Source organism: Octodon degus, unplaced genomic scaffold (genome assembly GCF_000260255.1).
Source record: "Octodon degus isolate 3935 unplaced genomic scaffold, OctDeg1.0 scaffold00221, whole genome shotgun sequence".
Taxonomy (NCBI): Eukaryota; Metazoa; Chordata; class Mammalia; order Rodentia; family Octodontidae; genus Octodon; species Octodon degus.
The window spans coordinates 296,808-318,388 of NW_004524797.1; the positions used below are offsets into that span (position 1 = coordinate 296,808).

The 21,581-nt window shown below is 39.5% G+C and overlaps 1 protein-coding gene across 2 annotated transcripts in view; it reads left to right on the forward strand.

Annotated features, from left to right (window-relative positions):
• Positions 1–21,581, forward strand: part of Tdrd7 (tudor domain containing 7) — a 64,690-nt gene that overhangs the window by 35,266 nt on the left and 7,843 nt on the right. For both annotated transcript variants that reach the window (XM_004645212.2, XM_023705471.1), the window contains exons 8-15: positions 714–897; positions 4,634–4,745; positions 6,903–7,105; positions 8,142–8,276; positions 9,040–9,126; positions 12,195–12,329; positions 14,560–14,670; positions 18,361–18,863. In XM_004645212.2, the coding sequence (XP_004645269.1) occupies positions 714–897; positions 4,634–4,745; positions 6,903–7,105; positions 8,142–8,276; positions 9,040–9,126; positions 12,195–12,329; positions 14,560–14,670; positions 18,361–18,863 (1,470 nt within the window). The remainder of the gene's footprint in view (positions 1–713; positions 898–4,633; positions 4,746–6,902; positions 7,106–8,141; positions 8,277–9,039; positions 9,127–12,194; positions 12,330–14,559; positions 14,671–18,360; positions 18,864–21,581) is intronic.

The following is a 21,581-nucleotide window of genomic DNA, read 5'->3' on the forward strand; positions in this document are numbered from 1 at the left end:
TTTACTTTTCATCAGCAGCTTGGGTTATGGAGGATTTTCATATCGTTGATGTTGGGTTTAGTGTGTTCAAGGAACGTGTATGGTGCTGGGGATCACTTGCGGTCCTTTAGTGAAAGCTAGACACATGCTCTACAACTAAGCCACAGCCCTGTTCCTAGGCTTTGTCTTTGTTGTTACTGTTGCTGTTGTTCTTGGTGGTGGTGATGGTGGTGGTGGGTGTGGGTGTATGTGTTTCTCCAGTGAAGTTTCATTTCTTGAAGCATTTGAGGTCTGTTCAGAGCCAGTCTCAAAGCTCTGCTAGTCATCCAGATTTCCAGCAGTTTTGCTCAAGATCTTAGGGCACCCTCACTTACCTGCACCCCTTTAGGTCTTTTCCTGTCTCTTTCTCTCTTCCCTGCTTGAATGTTTTGCAGCCTCAGCCTCCCTGAGATCGCCTTCACTGCCTACTGCTAAGCACTATAGTGTGGTGGGTTGTCAACAAGCATTTAGCCTGCTGCATGTTGTGTTGGACCGCAGTCTTGATTTGCATGATCTCTACATATATTCTCTTCCTTTTTCAAGAGATGTGTTTCCTGAGCATACTGCTTCCATATGAGTGTGAGCAAATGCGAAGCTGGAACCAAAGATGGCAGTAGGAAAAACGAGTGACACTAATTCCTGTATTTGTTTTTCTTACTAAGATGCTTCATTTGAGTTCTGTGTCTTTAATCCAGGTATGTGGGCAAAGACTATTCTGCTGCTCAGGAGTTAATGGAAGAGGAGATGAAGGAGTTCTACAGTAAGAGTGTGCTTGTACCAGTCCAGACTGTGCTCACTGGGCAGCTGCTAGCTGTAAACGCCGAGGAGGATGCTTGGTTACGTGCACAGGTCGTCTCGGCAGAAGAAAACAACATAAAGGCAAGCAGGATGACTGTTCTAGCATTACCAAGACACACACTTTATTATTTGTTAAATGGAAATAGTTCTCAATTTTGTCCTTTTACATTGTAAGTAGTTTTCTGGAAGGTGTAAATTAGCGCCATCAGCTGTTAAATCAGTGGTACTCATGTTACCTTAGTGTTTCAGTAAAACAAACAGCTTCTCCACAGTGGTATGCAGAATGCGTGGTCTCAGCAGAATGAAGCTTTCCCTCACGCTTCCCATACTGACCAGCTGCGTGGGCAGTGAGCTCATCAAGGCAGCGCTTCAAGTGAGGGAAGCTGCACAGTCAGAAGGCCGCTATTGCTCCTCTTCCTGTGTCAGTGTTCAGGCCATTCTCCTCCAAGGCCTGTTCCCAGGCTCACCTTTCGGTCCTCTTGTGACCTGGAAAGGTCACAGGGTTCCTTCAGCACTGTCCGCCGGACTTCCAGGCCTGGCCTTTGCCCCTACTTACTCTCCATGAACAGCTGTGGAAGGAGGAGCTTGCAGGCTGAGGCTTCTGCTGGCCTCGCAGCCCCCTGTGCCATGTGCAGAAGAACAGTGGACGACTGTCTACTCTGTGGCCATCAGTATTTCCTGTTTTTGCTGTGTCACTTCTTTGTTAGTGAAAGCTGCATGTTTATTTGGAAATCACCTTGTGAATAGTAGGCCTGCCTCGTGACTCTTAGAGACAGGGGAGTAGCTGATTTATGATGAATTTGTGAGGAAAAAGTCTTTTCTTTGTAGATTGCTGAGATGTTTCCTTTCAGGAGGGGTAAGTGCACCTCAAGACTCCTGCATATTTCCGGCCTTCTTGCTAGGCTACGGGCGCTTGCCATACTAGTGCTCCTCACTATGCAGTCTCAGTCCCTTCTTGGACAGAGGACCCTGGCTGTTCAGGAAACGTCTCTAAAGCTCTTGAGGTTCTCACTAGACTTTGCAAGCAAGCTTGTGTACTTCTGTTTCTGCAGTCACTGTTCTATAATTCAAAAACCAAATCCATGAGGCACTGTCAGCCACCAGGCACGTTCCACTGAGCGCAGATACCCACCCCAGACTCCACTTTCACCTACTCTCCACTGAAGCCCCTCCCCTGTACACTGCAGGAGGGCGGGGAAGGAGCTTGCTGTTGCTCACCCAGTTTGTTCAGTACTTTAAAGAGGCTGTGGTCCTGTCCAGAATGAAGATCAGCCAGCCCCCTTCCCATTCACAAAGAAACTTAGAAAATTCCTTAACCTAGTTTTTAGATACTTCTAAGAAATTTGGCTGACTAAAAATCTGAACATTGGAACAGTTTGGCAATTAAATACTTCCTATGACCCCCAAGTGTTTATACATGAAAAATAGAAATATAGGTCCACAAAAACATTTGTACATACGTATTTGCAGCACTTTTATTATTAATAACCCCAGGCTGAAAGTAACCCATGTGTTTGCCAGCCGTCAGATACATGAACAAATTGTAATTCATTCATATAATGAAATACTATGCAGCTATCAATATGGTTAAGTCTTGCAGATTTTGTGCTAAACAGAACAGAAACCAGTCACATGCAGTAGTATTGCTGAGCCAAAATAAGTGGTGTCTGAGAACAGCTAAACTTCATAGCAGTGATAAAATCAGAGCATCGGCTACCTGGTACGGAAGTAGAGGCTGGCTAGTTGCTAGAGCAGGAGGAAACTTGTGGAGCTGGTTAAAGTGGCCTATGTTTTTATTACGGTGGTGATTATATAGTGTATATGTAGGCCAGAACCCATCCAACTACAGACTTTTAAATTTTGTTTTCTTCACTGTAGAGTATACCTGGATACTCCATAAATAAAGCTTAGGACCAAGGTCGTTACTAGACCAGTGGTGCACAGGGCTTTTGTTTGTGGTGTGGGCTCTCACTCTGCCTATAGTTGTTTGCCATTGTTCAAGTACCTCTGTTTGTTTTGGCCTATAGTTGGTAGGGGATCAACTCCAGATATTCCTAGATACATAAATACTTCTGCCCCTTTTCTTCCCCTGCCCTTAGATTCAACAGATGCTAAGCTATTTTAAGAATAGGAATTGCTCATGAAGAAAAGTCCTGGTGGAACATTAGCAGTGTGGCACTGCTTAATAATAAACAGTGCATGCACTCCATAAAGACAGACCCTGGTCTTTAGTGTATTTCTGCTCAGAGTTATGGGCTGTTAGAAACAAGTATCTCAGTATCTCATGTGCAGTACACTCTTGAGATGGCACTGTTTGGTCCTATTCTTGTTTCCTACATCTCTGTGGAACTGATAGAGATTTCTCCGCTTCCTTGGAGAAGCCCCAGCTACTTAGCACCACCCTGTTTCTCATGAGCTGAAATCTGCCTGGCAGCGTGCATCAACCCCTCATTGCTTCCATCTGTGAGGTCTTTGGCAGGTAGGGGAGACAGGCCTGTGGGACATCCTGAGGCTGGTGTCTATGGGCCTGACCAGACCCGCATGCTGGGGCCATGCTGTTTTGGACAGCTCTGTGAGACCTGTGGCCACTTGGTGGTGCCAGAGAATAAGGGACTGGCGGCCTGGCCCACCTGCTAGTGCTGATCCTGGTGCACTGAAGAGAGCACAGCACACAGGGCAAGGTGTGGAGCCACATTGAGCCATCCAGGGACTAGTGCATTTTATAAATTGTTGCTATCAACATATATGTGGTATTATGCTTAAAAACAAGAAAAAAGGAAAGAAGCTACAGACATTACAGAAACTCAGGTAGTCTGTTGTGACCATGCTCAGGATCCATCGTGTGTCACCTAGGAATCATGATCTCAAGTTCTGTCCTTATGGGCTGTGTCATCTCCGTGTAAGTGGGCAAAAGCAGAGTCCAGGCCGTGGGTGGCGAAAGCTATTGAAGGCCACACAGCTGCCTTACTCCTGAACCCTGTGAGGAAGGTGAGCAGGTACTGATTCAGAATGGGAGGAATGAGCTTGTGCACCTAAATATCTGGCCACCTGCTGTGGGGACCCTGCCAGTGATCTGAGCCCTCATGTTGAGTCAAATGTGACTTGAGGCCTCCACCAAGTGATTTTTCCCATACAAGGAAGACTGGCCTGCAGCCCACTTAGCACACATATGGTCAAGGCAAGTGTTGACGGTCCCTCTGGCACTGTTTCTCCTTAGACTTTCTATTGGGGAGGAGCAGTCTAGATACCACAAAGCTGGTATGTGCACTTTACATTTCTGCAAAGATGGAAAGGAAGGGACCTGCCACTTGTGACCTGTTACATCCCAGCTAAGCCTCTTCCCTGATTTGTGTTGTTTTGTTTTTCTTTGTTGTCATTTTGAAACCATCGTCTGCTTTAATTACACTATACTAAGTTTTCAGCACTGCAGATTCTTATTCTAAACCACTGCTTAATGTTTCTATTTTTTAAAAAGGCTTTGTGTTTCTGTAGTCCTTTTTAAAAGAATATTCTGTGTACATAATCTAAAAATAATACCCAGGTTCTTAATGATCTGTGCCAGTGGTAAAGAAGAGCTATGTGAACAAAAAACTGTCCCGTAGATTTGGGAACTTACGAGCTGAATAAAGGCCCATCCTAACTGCCCCCTTGCAGCAAACAGAAGTACCAGTTGAAACAAAACCTCTTCTGGCTTTGTGCACACTGCTGTGGTGTCAGTTACTGGTTGTGGAATTAAGCAGAGACAGTTACATATATCAAATAAATGATTTTTTAAAGCAAGAATGAAGAACTAGCCTAAACTTTGTTTTATCATTAGGTATGCTATGTTGACTACGGTTTTAGTGAAATTGTTGAAAAGAGCAAAGTATACAAATTGAACCCAAAGTTCTGGTCACTGTCATTCCAAGCTACTAAGTGTAAACTAGCAGGTAAGAGAAACTTTAAAAAGTATCTGTATTTTGATAGGTTGTCACCTCTGTACTTTAGGTTGGTTATATCCTGAAATGGCCCCACCATCTCAAGGTGCTAAAATGCATAATTTCTTGAAAGATTCAGATGAATTTATGTTTAATGTGCTCTGAATATGTAATCATTATGAAAAATTTTATTTTACTTTATTTTACTGTATATAGTACATTATATTGTTTTATAAAAACATTTGATGGCTATCTGAACAGGGCTTTTCTCCAGTTATCCTCACTGCCCTAGTAATAACCAAAAAGGCCCTCTATTGTGGGATTGGATTATTTCCACATGAGGTGACCCTCACCCTTTTCCTACTGAGATGCATGGTAGTGATGTACACCACTATCACACCTCCTGTACGCAGGCTGTTTGCCTGTAGGTCTTGTGTGTTCTTGCACAGTCAGTGAATCATTATTCTTTTCTTTCTGCCTTTTAAGAGAAGAGAAGATCAGATATGTATGAGTGTTTGAAGGGATGAACCTAAGGTTCGGAGGACAGTGGTCAGGTTAATGGAAATACACATTGTGCCTTCACAGGCTAGTGCTAAATTCAGCAGGAATCCTCATTCCTAGGTAAAGTTTTATAATCTAAAACAACACTTTCTAGGGCCAGCCAGATGGCTCAGCAGACTAAAGCACCTGCTTAGGCAGACACAGGGACCATGGTTTGATACCTGCTGTGCCTTGCCAGCCCCAGCCCTGGGGTGTGCTGAGACGGCGAATGAGACTGCACACCTTTAATCCCAGAGCTTGGGAGGCTGAAAACAGGAGAATCACTAGGAGTCTGATCTGTGTAGTAAGACCCTGTTTTCCCTGTACTAAATACATAAAATAAATAAAATTATGCTCTCTTGTAGCAAAAATGAATGCTTATGCCCTTGGAGCTAGAGCTGACTCCAAGATGAACTGGAAATGGGTCTAAAAGCCTGTTAGAAACCTGTGGGAGTTAGTTTTAAAAGGAACAAATCAAGAGCATAGGATGAAATTTAGGATGCTGAAATGAAAGGTTTGAGAAAGCTACAAAGTTACGTGTCTGGAGAACAGGACATGAGAATGGTCATTTGGGAAGAGTCTAAATAAACTTTAGTTTGTGGATATACAGGAAGAAAATGAAGTAGACATTAAGTATCATTGGGGGAAACAATGACCTGGTTTTAATTAGTTTAATAGATTTAGCATTGTTATATTCATGATATATAGAACAAATTTTCAGAGAACTCAAAAGAATAATTGAACTAAAGTAGAATTCATCTGATACTTGTGTTATGTTCTCTTTGTAATCTTCAGGGTTGTAATGGTGTACAGGGAAAAAGGCAAGGAGAAATGTGGTAGACTCCATTTCCACTACATGGACATTCACTTTATGAGAGACAAATAATTGTATATATTTAATTAGAAATTTTTTAAAATCAAGGGTATAATTTAATTTTTTATTTTTTAAATTTATTTATTGAATATAGGGTCTCATTACACAGTTCAGATTCATACTGATCCTCCTGTCTCCCTAGTGCTGGGATTACGTGTGTGTGCCACCATGCCTGAGATTCCAGAGCTGGCACAGCATGTAGTAGCGGGGATTGAACTCGGGTCCTTGCACTCGCCAGGCAGATACTAGACTGCTAGATGTCTCCTCAACCCACGGATAAAATTTTAGAAAAGACTCTAAAATGAATGACTAGCACGCATGATTAATAGCTTCTTACATGTATTATTCTTTTTGAATATGTGTTCATATATAAAGTGAAGGCTTTTTTTAAGATAAAAATTGTGATTGATCATCAATTTTTCTTATTTTAAGATTTTCTTGGGGCTAGAGGCGTAACACAGCAGCACAGCACCCTCCTGGAAAGTGAGTGGGAGGTCTTCAGTTCAGTTGTCAGCACTAAAAAAGAAAAAGATTTTCTGTCTTAATATGTTACTCAAAGGGCATTCACATTGAACTTTTAAAACTCATATGTAAATAAGGGTAAGAGGATTATCAAACAAAGCATCCATATAAAATTGAATAATTCTGTGGTTGATTCATAATTTTAATAAGTGGTCAAAACAGATACAGTCAAACCATCCATCCTACAACAATTCTGTTAAGAGGTTGAAAGTAAAATATTCACTATTTTTCAGGGTTGGAGGTTCTAAACGATGACCCTAATCTAGTGAAAATGGTTGAATCTCTAACTTGTGGGAAGATCTTTGCGGTGGAAATACTTGATAAGGCAGACACCCCACTTGTGGTTCTGTACGACACTTCAGGAGATGATGACATCAACATCAATGCTACCTGCCTGAAGGCCATGCATGACAAGTCACTAGAGGTTCACCTCCAGGTACCCTCGGATCACCACTGCCATCTCTCATACTGTGTGGGAGAAGATAGCAGAAAAGAATACTGCAGATTTTAGGCTCATGATTGATATAGAGGTTATATTAATATTGAAGAAATAAGGGAAATGAAGAAATTATTAATAATAATTATTTCTTTGGCCGGGGAGATGGCTCAGTGGAATAAGCGCTTCCCTGGCAAGCACAAGGGCCTGAGTTCAATCCCCAGTTCCACAAAAATAATAATAATTATTATTTCTTTGAAAGTAGATTTTTTATTTTTCACTTTTTACATTGAGTGTATGTTTAATTTATATGAAATTACTTTACGAACATAATAAAGGAAAATAATATAAGAAGAAAAAATTAAATCCACTAAGATACTTATGATTAACTTTAGTGTTCTAAAAATGTTTGGGACATACAGTGCCAAAAGAGAGAAAATTAAAATAAGTTGTAGAACATTCCTCCTAAAGAATAGGATGAAATATTTAAATGATCATTTCAAGGATTTAAAACATTAGGAAAAATAATCTTCATGAGTAAAATAGCTGTGAATTGTCTTTATTATCATGAATTGACTAAAAATCTCTAAAATTAAATCTTTAATTTAATTGTCTAAAAGTTGCTAGAAGTCATGTTGCCAGTGAAGACAGGTTAGAAAATGACTGGTAATGGAATGAGTTTTGTAAGAATTCTTTATTTTCATTTCTATTAATGTTATGAAAACAGGTTTATGGGATAGTTTTTAATCTAAGCAAAAGGGCAGATAACAAGCCAGAGTGAGAGACATTTTTAGACTTTCAGACAATGGAACGTAGTAACATATACAAAATGTCTCTTTTGTGCCTGACACAAATGATTAGTTAAATGTAATTTTTTACACTGAAGTTGGGGAATTTCATTTTTCGTAGCTATCCACTAATCTAGACAACTTTAAGAGGAAGACTTTCAATAGAATAGTTAGGTAACTGTCCCTTATGGAGCTGAGAGCACCACTCTTTTCTCAAGCATTCTGGGTATGTCTTTTGCTTGTTGCAGGTCGATGCCACATACACAAATGTCAAAGTGACAAATATTTGCTCTGACGGAACACTCTTCTGCCAGATTCCTTGCAAGGGTCTGAACAAGCTCAAGGACCTTCTGCATAAGATAGAAGATTACTTCCATTGCAAGGTACAGCAGAACACTATTCCTCTTTAAAATCATTCCTAAAATTGCAAACAAGAGTAGCTCACTAAATTGCATAAGTATGAGTAATTTTTAAGTTTGAGGTAAAATCTCTACAATGACAGGTAGTCACTCCAGACTTTAGTGCTTTGAGAAGAGAGAGGAAAGCCTACCAGTTTCTGTGTTATTGTAAGCCGAAGGTGACACTAGTGTGTTCCAAAAGGATTGTCATGAGGATAGTTGCAGTACTGCTCATCACAGTGCCTGGAGGGCATACCTTCAGGCTCTGGCAGAAGAGTCACGTGAACACACCTGGCCTTTCACTGGCACTCATAGTGCATGTGTGTTGATAACATTTCTTTTGTTTTAAAATTAAAATCTTATCGTGAATCCAAGTGTCAGAATATGGAGAGAAGCCTTCTGGACGACTGGCCCAGCCTCCTTCCTTTTCATCCAGCCACTCCTAACTTTTTGTCAGATGAAAATCCCTCTTTATTGCGTGACTGATGGAACCAAAACCTAAATTAACCACTGACCTCTGCTACCATTGTAACAGTGCTGATTTGTGAGCTTGTACGCTAGGGCAGTGTGAGTCACTGCCCGGCAGCGCCCTTCTGTTTCCCGCTCCGCTGTGGCCCCCTCTGGCTCATGGCAAGTCTGCTTGTGTGTGGGTCCGCAGTCTGCCTGCACCTCGGAAGTCTGTTTCTATTGCTGTAGCCATACACTCTTTCTAAGAGCTGTAAACATGTCTCGGGTTTCTTTTTTTCAGCACATGACTTCTGAATACTTCATTTCACTACCCTTCTGTGGGAAAATTTGCCTCTTCCATTGCAAAGGAAAATGGTTACGAGTAGAGGTAAAGTCAGTTAATTGTTTTAAAGCTAATTATGAAATGTTTAAAATGTACAGACATAATTTTTTAAAATGGAATAAGCATGCTTGGACTAGTCATCCTTTTATGAAGAAAAAGGTGCCCCACGTGGCTGAGCACCGGTGTGCCTTCTGTTGTCTCCTGCCAGCACCCCTGAGGGAATGACCAGCTGGGCTTGGTGTTTTTCATTCTGTTCATTTCTTTAGACGTTTAGTGTTTGTGCACACATACTTTTACTGTATGTTTCAGTGGATAGATAGAGCTATAGAAGTGAATTTGCTTTTAGCATATGTGTAGTAAAAATGAATATGGCTAAATGAATAAATAAATAGTCTTAAAATGTATATTTGTAGTAAAATGTATTCTTCTGAAACATGTCTTTTCACTCATTATGCTGATGGATGCAGCTCTGGTTCCTCTATTTCCACTGCTGTGTGATACGCAGACATTACCATGCTATTCTCCTGACAATGACCATTTAGATTGTAACTTTTATTAGGAATAACAATGCCTTCAGTCCTCCTATGCATATCTCCCAGGGTGCATATAAGAGTTTCTGGGTACAGGGAATGTTGGCACCTCTTGGAGGGCTCCTGGCCCTTAGGGGTAGAGCCCTTGGAGAATTCTGGCTTTCTAGTAGGAGTGCTTCAGGTCCTCCCCGCTCTGCCTGGGTCCGATAGCTTTGACGATGGTGTTCACGTAATCCCGCTTCCAGCCCCTGGAAGTTGTCTTCTTTTCTGGCAAGTTCATTTACAAAGTTATAAATAAACAATTTTATTTTGTATTTCTATATTTTTTAAAAGGCAAGTTTTGAATTTTTGTGCCTGTTCTTTCTTCCTCTTTTCCTTTCTCCATCTCTCCTCCCCATTCCCTCCCTACCTACCTCCCATTTCTAGTTGTCCCAGTTACTAAAGTTGAAAATCTTGGTTTAATTTTGTTATTTTTCATGTGGTTTTTTTTTCTTTGAATCCAGAGGTTCTTAACATAGATGCAGGAATCTCTGTTTTAGGGAGTCCCCAAAGCTTTCGAGAATTGTATATAAATTTTTTGCATGTATGTGTTTGCATTTCACATTTGTGTGTAAAAAGGATACATAATTTTCATAACTCTCATATAAACCAACCCTGAAATGATAAGAACCATTGCTTTTTTTTACTTTTTTAAAAAGCTGCACAACGTTGTTTTAAATTATACTGATTTTTCTCTTTAAAACTCATTGTGTCTGCATCAGTGAAAACAATTTTGGAGTAATTATTGTCATTATTGTGAATGTGTATCTGTCTGGAGTTGTACAGGCAGGGATTGTGTGTTATATACTTAGCCACAAATTTCAAAAATTACATATTGAAAAAAACATGGCATTATATTTCCTAATGCTCTGTGCTATTTAGGGTATAATATGTAAATGTAGAAATACTTTTTTAAAGTTTTAAAATGATTTCAGACTCTAAAGAGTTGAAAAATAGTATAAAGAACTCCTATTTGTAGTGAACTCATCAAATGTTAACATCTCATATAACCACTGTGTAATTATAAAACCAGGAAATTAAAAGTAGTACAATACTGCTAATTAATCTACAGAATTTTTTTTTTTTTTTTTTTGATACCGGAAACTTTTTGAGGACCTCACGCTTGACAGGCAGGCACTGCACCTCTAAGCTATATCCCCGGCCCCAGAACTTCTGACATTTTCTAAATTGTCCCTCAAATGTTCTATTCTGGTCCAGGAGCTAATACAAGATCCCGTGTTGTATGTAGTTGTTATCTCTTCTTAGTATGCTGCAACCAGTAATCAGTTTTTCTTGTTATTTATAACTTTTTGAAAAGTAACATCATTTTGTAATTCGATCTCAATTTGAGTATCTTTATGAGTATTTTCGTTTGCCTTTTGGGCAGAAATACTTTCTAACTGGTCATGGTGCATATGTTTAATCCCAGCTACTTGGGAGGCTAGGGCAGGAGGATTGCCTGGATGACTTACTGAGACCCTGGTTCAAAATAAGTGAGGGGTTAGGACAGTAATAGAATAATGGTGGAACGCTTGCCTAGCCGTGTATGAGGCCCTGGGTTCTATCCCCAGGACTAGCAAACAGAAAAACAAAACACAAAACACCTTCTTGGTATATGCCCAAATATTTTAGATAGATATGTGATGTTATTTGTATTACTACTAAATTGTGTATTGTCCACTTTTGATGTAGGCAAGTTTTAAATATTTTCTTACAGTATTGGAAAATTAGGGGGAAAATGATTAATGTACAAATAACTATAGAGATAATTATTGCTTGACTCTGTGTGTAGTTTCTCCTTTTTTATTTTTAACTACTTAGACAAGTGCTTTACCACTGAGCTACATCCCCATCCCTTTTAAAATCTTTTGTTTTGAGACAGTCTCATTAAGTTACCCAGGCAGGTCTCAAACTGCCATCCTCCTCCTCACCTCCTGAATAGCGAGGACTGAAGGGGTATACCGTCACCCCAGATCCCTAATTTCTACATTTCTGAACTATTAAGTTGGACTTTACTTAACCTGTCTGTGATTTCCCGAGTTTTAAATTTTTTCTGTTAGCAAAATGATAAAGATTACCCAGGTTCTATGACGAAGCTATAAAATGTTATGGGTTTTAAAAATCAGACTGTATCTTCCAATCAGTAGAATTTGTTAACATATCAAGTTACTTTAGAAGGGCTGAAGGCATAGCTCAGTAGCAAGGTCCTGAGTTCAATCCCCCGTACCACAAAAAAAAAAAAAAAGATTTAATACAAGATTTTTTTTTAAAAGTTACTTTAGAATGTCCTAGAATCAGAGAAAAGTTTTTATGAATTTTACTGATTATTATTAGTTTACTGATTAAGTGATTTAAAAACTAGATGTTAAAATCTACTCGTAAATAATTATTGATATATAAATACATTGTAAAGTAAGGAAAATTATTAACACTATTTTTGTTGCTTTTAATATGAAATTTAGAATTATGTCAGATATAACTGCACAAAAGTATATTAGTCTTTTGCATGCACTAATAAATTAACCACTGCTTGTCTTATTTCAGATCACAAATGTCCATAGCAGCCGGGCACTAGATGTTCAGTTCCTAGACTCTGGCAACGCAACCTCTGTGAAAGTGTCAGAGCTCAGAGAAATTCCGCCTCGGTTTCTACAAGAAATGATTTCAGTACCACCCCAGGTAACAATTAGTCGTAAACCTGGTGATTTTCTGGGAGAACTTTGGATGTGTTTGTTCCTAATTGTGTTGTGAGATGCTCTCTGTTTTGATCTTACTAATGATCAAGGTGTCCTAGTTTGTAAAAAAAATAAATAAATAAAATTATTGAAGTGTGATTATTTACCCATTTTCAGAAATGAAACTTTTCTAAGACAAGAATCCCAGGCATATTTACAGAATATTATTGATACATACTTGTTTTCAAGTTTACCAACTCATTAGGCTGTGTTGTCAAGTTAGACTTCCTATTTCAATTATTAAATGAAAGTATTGACTTTCTTTTTTCTTTTTTTTTTTTTCAGGGATTGAACTTGGGACCTTGCCCTTGCCAGGCAGGTGCTTATGCCACTGAGCTACATCCCTGGCCCCGAAAGTATTGACTTCTACACAGCCCCAATATATTGTATATAAATGTTTATTTCAAGAGGTCATAGTCAACCATTCTCTAGAAATCTGTTCATATGTTACATATTTTCATTTCTTATATATTTACCCCATGCTTTTTAATAAAAAGATTTACCTCAGCCTATCCTCCCCTCTTAGTAAACATTGAAATGATAAGAATTTTTAATTGTTTTTACTTGATTAAAGTTAACAGAATTTACTTGATTTTGGGAAGAAATACAGAATTCTGTATAGAAATCAATATATTCTTTAAAGCTATAAACCAATACTCTATATTAGCAGAGTCCCTAATGTTTCCTGAAGGCTTTAGTACTCAGCATATAAATCTAATTGTCCATAAAGAGCTAGTATAGCTTTTCAGCATTTCTCTCACTCCAGTCTCTTACTGCCTTTTCTAACAGTGACTACTACAGAGATGTTATTCAGCATCTTTTCAAGCCTGTTGTCAGTCATTTTTGCTCTGTTGCTCAGCTATAATACTGGAAGGCCATAGCTTCTCAGTGCTGCTAAGAATAGCCTTACCTTGAAAAAGTTCCCTGGCCTGGAGTAGAGGGGGATCCACTGCTCTCTCTCTGAAAGTCATTCTCTAGTACCCTTCTCATGCTATTGGATTAACTGGTAATAGACATTTCAGGGGGTTTTTGTTTGTTTGTTATGTTTTTTTTTCTTTTGTTATGTTTTAATGTATTTAGTACAGAGTCTCATTACACAGATCAGACTCATAGTGATTCTCCTGTTTTCAGCTTCTCAAGCGCTGGGATTACAGGCACAGACTACCATGCCCAGTCTCAATTGCTGTCTCAGTGCGCCCCCAGGGACAGGGCCAGCATGGCTTGTGGTGCTGGGGATTGAACCTCGGCCCCTGCGCTCTGCCTAAGCAGGTGCTTTAGTCTGCTGAGCTATCTGGCTGGCTCTTTAGACATTTCTTACAATACCTGAAGTCATTATTTGGTGGCTGTGAGGACTACTGATGGGGAACTCTTAAAGGCCCCCTCATGCAGGTCTCTAGTTCACATCTCCATAAGAGGTCCCAAGTCACTGTAGCAAACCAGTTCTGCCAGTGAAAGCTGACCATAACATGATTTGACTATTGTCTCAACAGTATTTTAAACTTGTGGATTTGTGGCCAGGATTTTAAAATGATAGAATTTCTCCCAAAAGTGTCATTCTTCAAAAACTTGGATAATGGTAGGGATGGTAGAGATGGAAAGCCTAAGGCTTTCGGGTCACTGTGGATATCAGTTTTCCTATCCTTTCTAATTCTCATCTCAGCTTCCTTCAAAAGATTAGCACAGGGCTGGGAGATGGCTTAGCAACACCTCACAAGCTGCTGTCCTGAGTTCAATTCCTCATACCAAAAAAAGAAAGAAAAGGATTAGCATAAATGCTTGATTCCCAAAAGGTACTCAGGAGGTGAAGGGTGAAGCCCACAAACTTTAGACTGAAAGGAGCTGGGTTGCCTTCAAAGGTCACTGCAGTAAGTTAGACAGGGACAGGCCACAGGCTGGGCTCTCGGAGTCACTTCAGCACCTGCAGAAGGGTGTCATGGCACCGTCATGTGGGACAGTGTGAGGTGAGGAGCACCTGGTACCAGCCCTGGCTGACAGAAGGAGGAAAGACATAGTAGTGGTATCAGTAGAGCCCGAAACAGCCCACACCAAGAGCAGTGATTACCATTATCAGCTGTGGCTCTTGCTTGCTCTCTTGCCAACATGTGACTGTAGGAAAATAACAGTGCCATTAAGCAGAAGCACTTACTTTAAGATGTCTGCTTTCTTCCCATCAGGCTGTAAAGTGCTGTCTGGCTGATCTTCCACAGTCGATTGGTATGTGGACGCCAGATGCTGTGCTCTGGTTGAGAGATTCTGTTTTGAATTGTTCAGACTGCAGCATTAAGGTTTGTACCTCACTGCTCTGGGTGACTCTGGAAAGGGAGCTTCTAGCTGGAGAGGCTCAGCGGGCTTTGGGATGAATTTTATCGTACTGTAAACTTCACATCAGAGATATTTTATATTCAGAAGCTTGGTTACATGTGATAACTGTATTTCATGGTTTGTTTCTCATTTAGTAAGTTACCTATGTCTCCTGTATTACTTTTAAACCACTGATATAATTTTGTCATTATAAATCAGGCAGCAAAAGTAGTTTTCTGCTCCAATTTTGCTTTGTGATAAAGAATGAAGACATCCCAACAGAGGGATGTCATATCTCTCGATGTATGTTTCTAAGGATCAATTAAATAATCCACTGTTTTTCCCTAATGGAGAGTGTGTTATAAATATATCATTTGCCTATAATCTTAATTTGTTTATAATCTTGGCATTTATTTGCCTCTTTTTCATGAAGTTTATTAAAACGGCTCTACTTATTTCACTTACTTTCGTTTCCTTTTTCTGCACTTTGCATCTCCAGAAACTTTGTTCGTGTTTCCAGGACTAGAAATATGCGATTGTTATTAGCTGATTCCGATGATATTTTATATAAACATGTAACCATACAGTGTCTTAAACGATATCTTCACTAAGGTTTATACACCATTCTCACGGGCTTCCCTATCTTTATACTTCTCTAAGGCTGACAGTGTTGCTTGCTTAATTGGGTGCCACTTAATGTTCTTCAGCTGTCACATGTTAATGAACACTATTTTCTCAGCTGCTTGTTAGTCTCGGCTACTTAGTATGATCCTAAAGCCATGGTGTACTCAATAAAAGTACCTATTAATAGCAAATTTTAAAATGATACTTCTATAACAAATATGAAAATAACTTAGACATCAGCATGTCATTACTGTTTCAAAGGTTGAACTTAACTAGACTTTTCTCTGGGAAAATTTTTTACAGTAAATTACTGTAGATGGATTGCCTTGCCAGTGTCTCCCTCTCTTCCTATATTCCTGCCTTTTACTTCTAGCTTTCTTCATTAAAAGGTACAGCTGAAAGTATCTCACTGTTGTCCTTTCTAAAGTGAGTCAGATGAATCCCAAGATAAATCAGAAAAGTTGATGCCCTGGAGACATGTGACACAGCAGCCCCAGTGCTCAGTGCCAGGCCCCACACAGACAGCCCCTAGCAGAGAGAGCGGGGGTAGTTAGCAAGTCAGTGCTCAGTTTCTGTTGGTTTATTGAAAGGAGGAATTAACACTTAATGTTTTTTGAATAATTGTGCATGCTTGTATCTGATAATCTGAACAACTAATTTGAAGACAGCAGTATGGAATAGAATAATCATTGAATTCTTTTTTTTTTTTTTTTTTTTTGTATTTAGTACAGGGTCTAAAGGGTCTCACTACATAGATCAGAATTGTAGTGATCCTTCTGTTTACAGCCTCCCAAGCACTGGGATTACAGGTGCACACTACTGTGCTCAGTCTCAATTGCCATCTCATTGTGCCCCGGGGTGGGACCGGCATGGCAGGCCAGGGATCAAACACCCAGCCCCTTTATCTGCCTAAGCAGATGCTTTAATCCTCTGAGCTATTTGACTGGCCCTCTCATTGTTGAATCCTTATCATCTTGATTTTTGAAATTCTGTATCATTTCTGTTTTTCTTTTTATTTTTTACTCTGTTTAAAATTAAAATAAAATTTATAAAAAGAAGGTGCCCCTTCTCTAAGAAAGTGCCCTATCTGCCAGGGTCTAATCAAGGGTACTGTTTGTACATTTATCTCATAAATCAAAATAGGTTATTGTATGCTGCCTATACAGAAAAGTTTTGTTGTTGTTATTGTTTTGTTTGTTTGTTTTCAGTTCGGCCCTTGCACTTGCCAGGCAAGTGCTTATTTTACTGAGCCATCTCCTTGGCCCCCCAGAAAAGGCTTTAAAGTATTGCTGAACATTTGAAATTATCTGAAATAAAAAAGAAATTTGTGGTTCTTTACCTGTTAATATTCATATTCTGTTCTGCTTTGGTATTAAGAATTTGTCTCAAAATGATAGCATTTTATATTTAATCTTAATGCTTATTTGCCGAGGAGGGCTGTTTGATGAGCTGAATTAGTATATATGTGAACACAGGAATGAAACACAGTGTGCTGGTTGGGATTATTTAGGAGTTCCTGTGTCTGGTATTCTTAGAGCTTTGAGTACTAAACATTTGCAGTTTGGAAGTACAGTACTAGAAACCAGTAGCTCTGGAATTCATCAGTTACGGTGCCTAAGTCTTTCTTGCTATTTGCTTGCTGTAAAAATGTACTTACATTGTGCCTTGTCACTGGTAAACAAGACTTCCTCTAGTTTGTGAGAAATGTCTTAATAAAATATGTTGAAAGAAAAAAAAGAAGGTCCCCTGGGTAAAACTGTCACCTTGTCCTGTGCAGTGCAGCGTTCATCCTCTTACTCTCCAAGTCCCTGTCCTCCGTGTAGTTGGGAGGGAGCAGGAAGAAAGCTCATGCATTGAACTAAACAAGGAATTCAGACCTGAGGTCCCCAGCAGTGTGCTGGACAGTGAAGCTTTTTCCTTCCCATCCACGTCAGAGGTTGCATCAGCCTGAAGCCAAATGCTTATTAAACCTTTTGCTGAGGCTGGGCGTGGTGGGGTACACCTGTAATCCTAGCACTTGGAGGCTGAGGCAGGAGGATTGCTGTGAGTTTGAGACCAGCCTGGGCTATAAAGTGAGCTCAAGGTTTGTCTGAAGTGCATAGTGAGACACTGACTCAGAAAGACAAAAAAAAAAAATCTTTGCTGAGGTCAGGGGATGAACACATGGGGATTAATCATACTATTCTATTTTGAGTCTTTTAGGATATCATTAATTTAAAAACTTTGTGACATATAGAATTACTTCCAAGGGCTAGCCAGCTAGCTCAGCAGATTAAAGCACCTGCTTAGGCAGACTCAGGGACCAGGATTCAATCCCCAGTGTGCCTTGCCAGCCCTACCTACAAGGCACACTAAGACAGAGACTGAGACTAGGTGTGGTGGTGCACACCTATAATCCTAGTGCTTGGGAGGCTGAAAACAGGAGGATCACTATGAGTCTGATCTGTGTAGTAAGACCCCATAGACCCTGTGCTATACATTTTTTTAAAAAGAGCTACTTCCTTTTTCTCTGTGGTAGCAACCTCTGGCAAGTTTTAAGGTTTTTGCAGTTTTTCCTGTTTATTAGATTGTAGCTGCCTTATGTGCTGTTTTGAGTTGACTCTGTTTATTGCTAGAATTATGCAGGTTTTGTCATATTTAAAATAATATTTATCAAAAAAGTGTAGCCATTTTCCTGTTAAAACCTAATGAAGGTTTAAGTGTTGTCCCTATTTTCCTATTAGAATATTATTTTTATTCAGAAAACAATCCACTTTTAACTGAATAACTTTTGTATTTTAAATAAAGTAAGCTTGCCATCAGTATTAAATAAAGTGAATCATAGCTAGTTTTTTCTCTGAGAAATTATCTATTTTAATATTTAAGATTAATGGTATTTGAGGGGCTGGGGAGATGGTTCAATAGAATAAGCACTTGTCTCGTAAGCACAAGGACCTGAGTTCAATCCCCAGTTCTGGAAAAAAAAAAAAAAAAAAAAAGATTAATATAATTGCCTCTCAGAATTTAATATGAATTTGGATTTCATAAATTATTTTTTGCATTTTCCAAAGGTTACAAAAGTGGACAAAGCCAAGGGGATTGCATATGTGTATTTGTTTACTCCTAAGAACTTCCCTGACCCGCACCGCAGCATTAACCGCCAGATAACAAATGCAGACCTGTGGAAGCATCAGAAGGACGTGTTTCTGAGCGCTGTGCCCAGCGCGGTCAGCTCGCCCACCAACAGAAACGGCAACGTGCCTGTGGCAGAGAGTGAAGCAGAGAATTTTAAGAAAAGCGTTGCCAGAGTCATCAAGAAGCCCATGGCGGAGCACACTAGCTCCTTCTCCACAGAGGAACTGCCTCCTCCCCTGCACTTGTCAAAGCCTGGGCAGCACATGGACGTGTATGTGCCGGTGGCCTGCCACCCAGGCTACTTTGTCATCCAGCCTTGGCAGGAGATCCATAAGCTGGAAGTTCTGATGGAAGAGATGATTCTGTATTACAGTGTCTCTGAAGAGCGCCCCGTGCCGCTGGAGAAAGACCACGTGTACGCTGCCAAGGTGGAAAATAAGTAGGTGCTTAGACAAAGCCCTCCCTCTGTTCTGTTCCTGAGGAAACCGCGTACAGTGATGCCTAGGGCCCTCACTCTCTCCCAGGGGATTGGAACCTCCAGAAGGAAATCAGTAGTACACGTTTGTAATACACAGCAGGGGCCTGCCCTTAGCTCAGCTCTTTAAGTGGCTGCTTCAGCAAAGCAGTCAGGCTCAGGTTGCTGGGGTTCCATCCCCACAACTCAAGCCAGCCAGTCATGCCCTGAAGGCATTCGGAGAAAAAAAACCTTCTGTAATACACAGTCAGTGCATTCGTTGGTCCCACACATATCTCTCTCCTTTCTACTCTTATTTCCTCGACTCTAGGGCCCCTTCCCAGCTCCATAAGTCGACTTCCCTGTTTCCTATCATCTCTTTTTTATTTTGCTCTTCAAATTATTTAGGGCTGGCGAGATGGCTCAGTGGTCTAAAGCACCTACTTGGAACAAGCTTGGCAAAGCACAGGGACCACGGTTCGATCCCCCAGCACCACATGCCAGCCAGCCCTGCCCCCTGGTGGGCTGAGCTGGCCACACACACACACACACACACACACACACACACACAATAAATAAATAAATGTTTAAAAAAAAATTATTTATACTTTAGCTTTCTCATATAAAAGAAACCGTACAATATTTAACCTGTGTGACTTATTTCAGTCAGCATTATAGTCTCAAGAAATGTGTTCAAGAATGGGAATTTTTAATATAAAGCCAGAACCAATGAATTGGGCAGTTTTTCTCATATTTAAAGTAATGTCATTTACTAAAAATGTAGTAATCACTTTCCTGTTAAAACCTAATTTATGGGCCGGCGAGATAGCTCAGTGAAATAAGCACTTGCCTAGCAAGTGCAAGGGCCTGAGTTCAATCCCCGGTTCTGGGGAAAAAAAAAAAAAAAAAAAAAAAAAAAAAAAAAAAACAAACCTAATTTATTGCCTAAAATGAAGGTTTAAATGCTATCCCTGGTACAACAACAAAAAATGTTGTCCCTATTTTCCTATTAGAATATTATTTTTTATTCAGAAAGCGATCCATTTTTTAATTGAATAACTTTTGTATTTTAAAATGTTTATTATGGGAAATTTAAAAAATACATGAAAAAAGCATAAACTAAAATCAGCTATCCCAGGGCTGGGGAGATGGCTCAGTAGAATAAGCGCTTCCCTGGCAAGCGCAAGGGCCTGAGTTCAATCCCCGGTTCCTAAAAAAAAAAAAAAGGAAAAGAAAATCAGCTACCTAAACATAGCACTTGTTAAACTGCTTATGTAAATGTCTTCTAGTTTTTTTAATGCATATTTATATAACTGATAATTATTATTGTGCATAAAGTTGTACCTACCTTTTTTTCCCCTTACATTATGCTATAAACATTTCTCCACATAATAAAAATTTTTAGAAATTTTTTTTAATGGTAATCTGTCATGGAGAAATCATAATTATCATTTTCTTTTGTTATATGGGGTTCTTTCTCCCCAGGTTTTTCACTGCTATAAATAATGGGTTTTTGTGGAGCATAAATCTTTGTGTCTCTCGTTATTATCTGATGAGGTAGATTCCTAGAAGAAAAATTTCTTGTTAAAAGATGACAGGATTTTTGATATATGTTGTCATTTGCTTCTTAGCAGTATGCGTCTTTTTATAAAGAAGGGCAGTGCATTGTTTACTCTTGGGCCTTGGGACCCTGAGAACCATATTCTTTCATTTGTTCAGTGGTTGCAACTGTTTTCTCCTGTTGTCACATTTCCAGCCATGCCTGTGCCCTGTGGCCCATTGAGATGTGTGGCCTCCATCCCAGGGAGGCGCAGGCTTGCCAGCTCCCAGTCTCCCCCTCCACGTGTGCACCGTGCCCTGTCCCTGCCTTGTCTGCACACCATCTCTCCCCAGGGAAATGAGAGATGAGCTTGTTCATGTTGCAGATAAAACATTTGTTTTCTTTCTTCTCTCTAAAACACACACATACTACCACCACCACCCCAAAACTCAACCTTTTTTAAGTGAAATGTTTTTATTATTTAAGATAATAGACATACATAAAACTATCATTTTCACAGGAGACTAAACCTAATTTTCAACTCTCAAATGTGAAAAGCTTTCATTTTGAATGAAGTCTACATGTCACATGCTTTAATTTTATAAATCTGCCTCAACCAGAACTCTTTGCAGGATAATTTAATTACAGTTAAAACCAAACTAGCAGTAACCAGTTATCACGGGCCAGGAACGGATTCATGATGGGTGATGGTGGGGAGTTTCCCTCTTGCAGGAAAGGAGTCGCATGTAGAAGAACTCATGAGCTAGAGACCTCTGGTTTAGGCTCTTCACCTAGCTTTCATGAGTTTGAACATTTCTACCCCAAGACTCTTGGATTTAAGTCAGTGATTTGTTACCAGATAAATAATGAATATTTTACATGTAAAAACAAATCTGTGTAAAATGTTTAGCACGTCTTACATAAGACTCAGAACTATTTACTACAGTAAGTTAAGACTTAGAAATTGCAGGTAACATTTTTTATTACAGTAATTTTTAAGTCTATCTCAATAAGAAATGCCTGGAAATCCCATTAAAAATATAAATTCTTCCTTACATCAGATCTCCTAAATCAGATTCTGATGTGAGGTTTTTTTTAAATTAAGTTTATTGATCTACTCTAGATATACATAATGATTGTATTCAGAGAATCTGAATTTTTAA